General features: G+C 42.6%; 1 protein-coding gene across 1 annotated transcript in view; it reads right to left on the bottom strand.

Annotated features, from left to right (window-relative positions):
• The window catches only part of efcab2 (EF-hand calcium binding domain 2), a 6,343-nt gene that overhangs the window by 1,089 nt on the left and 254 nt on the right, over window positions 1-5,000 (bottom strand). The window contains exons 2-5 of the mRNA XM_036593647.1: window positions 3,618-3,702; window positions 1,219-1,291; window positions 1,008-1,087; window positions 676-718 (exon numbers count right to left, since the gene is read on the bottom strand). Coding sequence (XP_036449540.1) covers window positions 676-718; window positions 1,008-1,087; window positions 1,219-1,291; window positions 3,618-3,702 — 281 coding nt within the window. The remainder of the gene's footprint in view (window positions 1-675; window positions 719-1,007; window positions 1,088-1,218; window positions 1,292-3,617; window positions 3,703-5,000) is intronic.

Here is a 5,000-nt window from a genome sequence, read left to right as displayed (position 1 = left end):
TGTCTGTGCTCGCAGTGTGTCTGTGCTCGCAATTTGTCTGTGTTCGCAGTGTGTCTGTGTTCGCAGTGTGTCTGTGTTCGCAGTGTGTCTGTGCTCGCAGTGTGTCTGTGCTAGCAGTTTGTCTGTGCTCGCAGTGTGTCTGTGTTCGCAGTGTGTCTGTGTTCGCAGTGTGTCTGTGCTCGCAGTGTGTCTGTGTTCGCAGTTTGTCTGTGTTCGCAGTGTCTGTGTTCGCAGTGTGTCTGTGTTCGCAGTGTGTCTGTGCTCGCAGTGTGTCTGTGCTCGCAGTGTGTCTGTGTTCGCAGTGTCTGTGTTCGCAGTGTGTCTGTGTTCGCAGTGTGTCTGTGTTCACAGTGGGTCTGTGCTCGCAGCGTGACTGTACTCATGTGTCTGTGCTCACAGTGCTCGTAGCGTTGACTATGCTTGCAGTGTTACTGTGTTTGCAGTGTGACTGATCGCAGGCGTGACTGTGCTCATGATATGATTAAGCTTGCAGTGTGATTGTGCTTGCAGTGACTATACGCAGTGTTACTGTTGACAGTGTGACTGTTTGCAGTGTCGCTGCACTCACAGTGTGACTGTGTTTGCAGTGTGACTGTACAGTGTGTCTGTGCTCGCAGTGTTATTGAGCTCGCAGTGTTACTGTAAACTCTGTGTGCTGAAGTGAGCGAGTCTCACCTCGAAGGCCTGGAGCAGCAGGTCCTCAGGAACCGGCCGAAACCTGCAGGAAGACCAGAGAGTAAAAGTTCTCACACTGACTGAACACAGAGATTAAACTACTGACTGACTAAATAACAGATCCGTGAGAGAACCTTGTGTCAGGAATCAGCAGTGTAGCTCAAAATAACTGTACTAAATATTTAGATCTGCTGTCTATACGGTTCTCTGTACGGTGGGACGTCTGAGGAAGTTAATCAGCTGGAGCGTCAGACTGTGGCTGAAAGGTAGATCTTCAGAACCAGCGTTAACGACCACGGAACCAGGAGTTCTGCGGTGCTGTGAGATGTTACCTGTGCTCCATCAGGATTCTGCTCATGGTGGGGAGGAACCTCTCGAAGCGTATGAACCCTGTTGGCTCCTCCTCCTCGATCTGTACCAGCAGCGACGGCACCGTTCATTAGAAAACCAAACTCACTACAGCAGATAAAGTTCAATATAAAACCTTTACAGCAGATAAAGTTCAATATAAAACCTCTTAGATATGCAAATCAGCACTCTGACCTCAGCGATTACATCATGAAGCTGAGCCTCAGTGGGGAAGCAGCCCAGCGAGCGGATGATGGTGCCGATTTCTCTGTAAAAACAAGAGAACCTGAATGAAATGACTGTGGATAATCTGATTATAATCACATAACTGACCCCGCTGAGCGCTATCTAGAACTCTGAGTCACGACTTTACACACAGTGAGGAGCAGAAGTCTAATATTTCAATTAAATCTGGAAATAAACAACATTTTAGAATGATGAAAAATGTAAAAAAGAAAGTTTATGAGAAATAAAATAAAGAAATATTAAAAAATCTGCAATATTTAGAGATCACTATTCAAATTTATGCAAATTTGTGATGGTGAGCAAGTTGCTCAGACTGTTTTTAGTCTTAAGATCAGACTTTATTAATCCTAAAGGGAAGTTAGTGTCCAGCAGCAACATGACAAACATAGAAAACACAGAACTGAAAATAATAAAACAGAAGAGGAAAATGAAGAGCATGAAACACTTTACAGCAGGTGCTGCACAGACGGTTCACTTTACTGCTCAGTGACGTCACTTTAATCTAGATGCTGACGAGTCGCTGATCACGTAACTATGACACTCAGAACCCGGACGCCTCAGAGAGGCAGCAGGTGAGGAGGCTGAAGATTTCGGGGTCTGTATCTCCGGCTCTCTGAAGGCGTTTCTCCACTGATCTACAGAGCTTCAAACATCAGACAGTGAACGTCTCCCGAAGACTACAGTAAACAGCGCTGTGTGGATGGAGAGGAGCGTAACGCCCTGCAATCTCTCCACTGTTAGACTGTAAAACGCTGCTTTCACTGTGAGATGATTTTCTTTTCTAACTCTGCGTTTTAAAGATCTCAGACGCTGCAGACTCGATCTCCACCGCCCCTCTGATCACCTTCGTGTGTTAATGTTGATGATGAAATATTACAGTGATGGTGGTGAATAATGAGGAGACGGAGCTGAACGTGTGTCTGTTTATTAGGAGGAGTAACGTTAGCGCGCTCGGCTAAAGCGTTTGGGAAATGGAGACTGAAACTGGGGAGCGGCGACGCTCTGATAAACAGCAGGGGGCGCTCTCACAGCATTCACTACTCACAGTTTATCACGCTTTAGTTCTGTTTGGCCTTTTTTACATCAGTAACAGCAGCTTAACTCACATTTTAACATTATTTTGATGATGTTTACATTTTAGCTGTGTGTTTATGGTCGGTTGCTAGGAAACAAACATATCAGCTGATTGTTGACTCTGATTGAGTAGGTTAAGATTTCCTAACTGGAGATAAGATGCTGTAAGATCAGATTCCTAAATTAAGATCAGATTTGCTTCTATAATATGAATTTGTGAAAAATCTCATCTTGACCTGAAAGATCTTAAGACTAAAAACCCAGATTGTGTATATATGTATATAAATGGGTTAGTGTGTGTGTGTATAAAGTGTGTGTGTGTGTGTGTGTGTGTGTGAGAGTGTATAAAGTGTTTGTGTGTGTGTGTGTGTATAAAGTGTTTGTGTGTGTGTGTGTGTGTGTGTATAAAGTGTTTGTGTGTGTGTGTGTGTGAGTGTGTATAAAGTGTTTGTGTGTGTGTGTGTGTATAAAGTGTTTGTGTGTGTGTGTGTGTGAGTGTGTATAAAGTGTTTGTGTTTGTGTGTGTGTGTGTGTGTGTGGGTGTGTATAAAGTGTGTGTGTGTGTTTGTGTGTGTGTGTGTATAAAGTGTTTGTGTGTCTGTGTGTGTATAAAGTGTGTGTGTGTGTTTGTGTGTGTGTATAAAGTGTGTGTGTGTGTGTGTATAAAGTGTGTGCGTGTGTGTTTGTGTGTGTGTGTGTGTATAAAGTGTTTGTGTGTCTGTGTGTGTATAAAGTGTGTGTGTGTGTTTGTGTGTGTGTATAAAGTGTTTGTGTGTGTGTGTGTGAGTGTGTGTGTGTATAAAGTGTTTGTGTTTGTGTGTGTGTGAGTGTGTGTGTGTGTGTGTGTATAAAGTGTTTGTGTTTGTGTGTGTGTGTGTGTGTGTGGGTGTGTATAAAGTGTTTGTGTGTGTGTGTGTGTATAAAGTGTGTGTGTGTGTTTGTGTGTGTATAAAGTGTGTGTGTGTGTTTGTGTGTGTATAAAGTGTGTGTGTGTGTATAAAGTGTTTGTGTGTCTGTGTGTGTATAAAGTGTGTGTGTGTGTTTGTGTGTGTATAAAGTGTGTGTGTGTGTATAAAGTGTGTGTGTGTGTGTGTGTGTGTGTGTATAAAGTGTGTGTGTGTGTATAAAGTGTGTGTGTGTGTGTGTGTGTGTGTTTGTCTCCTCCATCTCCCAGTGAAGCTCGTGTTCAGGCGACTCTGAACTGACTTGATGCAAAACAGAGGCATCTTCACTGGTGGTCTCAGACTTTCAGACCCCCCCTGTAGAAACCTCACCTGACGTCCACCGTGTGATTGGACTCATGATCAAAAACATCAAACGCGCTGCTGATCCTCCTGTGGAGCTCAGACATGGTCGCCTCTGCAGAGCGAACACACAGAACATCATCAGGTTAAACGTGACGATTTTAGAGAAATTAGAGAGTCATGATCATCTTTCAGTCTGATATTACAGTCTGATCTCTGCAGTCGGCTCATTCTGAGGAGCAGAAACATGTTCTTCACTCTTCATCCTTCTCAACCTCAAACTCTCACAGGAGCTCCTCACACTCACCTGCCTCACCTCCGCCAGGTAAACCCTGCTGCTGTCTAAATCTAGAACACTGCACACAGGGTTTAGTTCTATTTAGAACAATAAGTTCTATATACAATCATTTGCATTGCTTAAATGGTCCTCTGCATGGTCAAACTGTTCTTCAGATTCCTTTTTGAAAATGGTTCTATACAGCACCAAAAATGGTTCTTTTATTGTCATAAGCTTAACTTCGTTACAGTAGCAGAACCATTTTTGGTGCTGTATAGAACCATTTATAACACATTCTCAATCTGAAAAACCATTTCACGCTGCAAAGAACCATTTAAGCATGCAAATGGTTCTATATTGAACTCCTGGCTCTAAATAGATGCATTCCCTTTTCTAAAGAACCCTTGAGGAACCATCTTTTTATGTGTGCAGGATGTTTAAAAATCTTTGAAATAAACCTCAAAATAATGTAAAATATTTTAGACACTGAATCCACTTTTACAGCCAGATTCAGCTTTACTGTTCTAGTGTTTAGAACCTCTAAAGATCATTAAAGTCCATTTGGAACACAGTAACTTCATAACTAACCAAATAACAAACAGACAACACTGTGTGAAGGAAACGATTTAAAAGTGACATTAACTAATAAATAAACAGTATTTATGGTTTAAACACGGTTTATGTTTAGAGAAGTCAGATTCTTGGTCGAATTGCCCCGTTCCACCTTAAATAGTGCAACAGTCACAGCTTGTTTACATTGCCACGTTCCATCTTAAATGGTGCAACAGTTACAGCTTGTTTAACTTGCCCCGTTCCACCTTAAATAGTGCAACAGTCACAGCTTGTTTACACTGCCCCGTTCCATCTTAAATGGTGCAACAGTTACAGCTTGTTTAAATTGCCCCGTTCCACCTTAAATGGCGTAACAGTTACAGCTTGTTTAAATTGCCCCGTTCCACCTTAAATGGCGTAACAGTCACAGCTTGTTTACACTGCCCCGTTCCATCTTAAATGGTGCAACAGTTACAGCTTGTTTAAATTGCCCCGTTCCACCTTAAATGGCGTAACAGTTACAGCTTGTTTAAACTGTCCCGTTCCACCTTAAATGGTGCAACAGTTACAGCTTGTTTAAATGG

The sequence above is a fragment of the Colossoma macropomum genome, unplaced genomic scaffold (assembly GCF_904425465.1).
Source record: "Colossoma macropomum unplaced genomic scaffold, Colossoma_macropomum, whole genome shotgun sequence".
NCBI lineage: Eukaryota > Metazoa > Chordata > Actinopteri > Characiformes > Serrasalmidae > Colossoma > Colossoma macropomum.
Note: the sequence above shows the minus strand (reverse complement) of the source record. Positions and strands in the feature narration are given on the sequence as shown.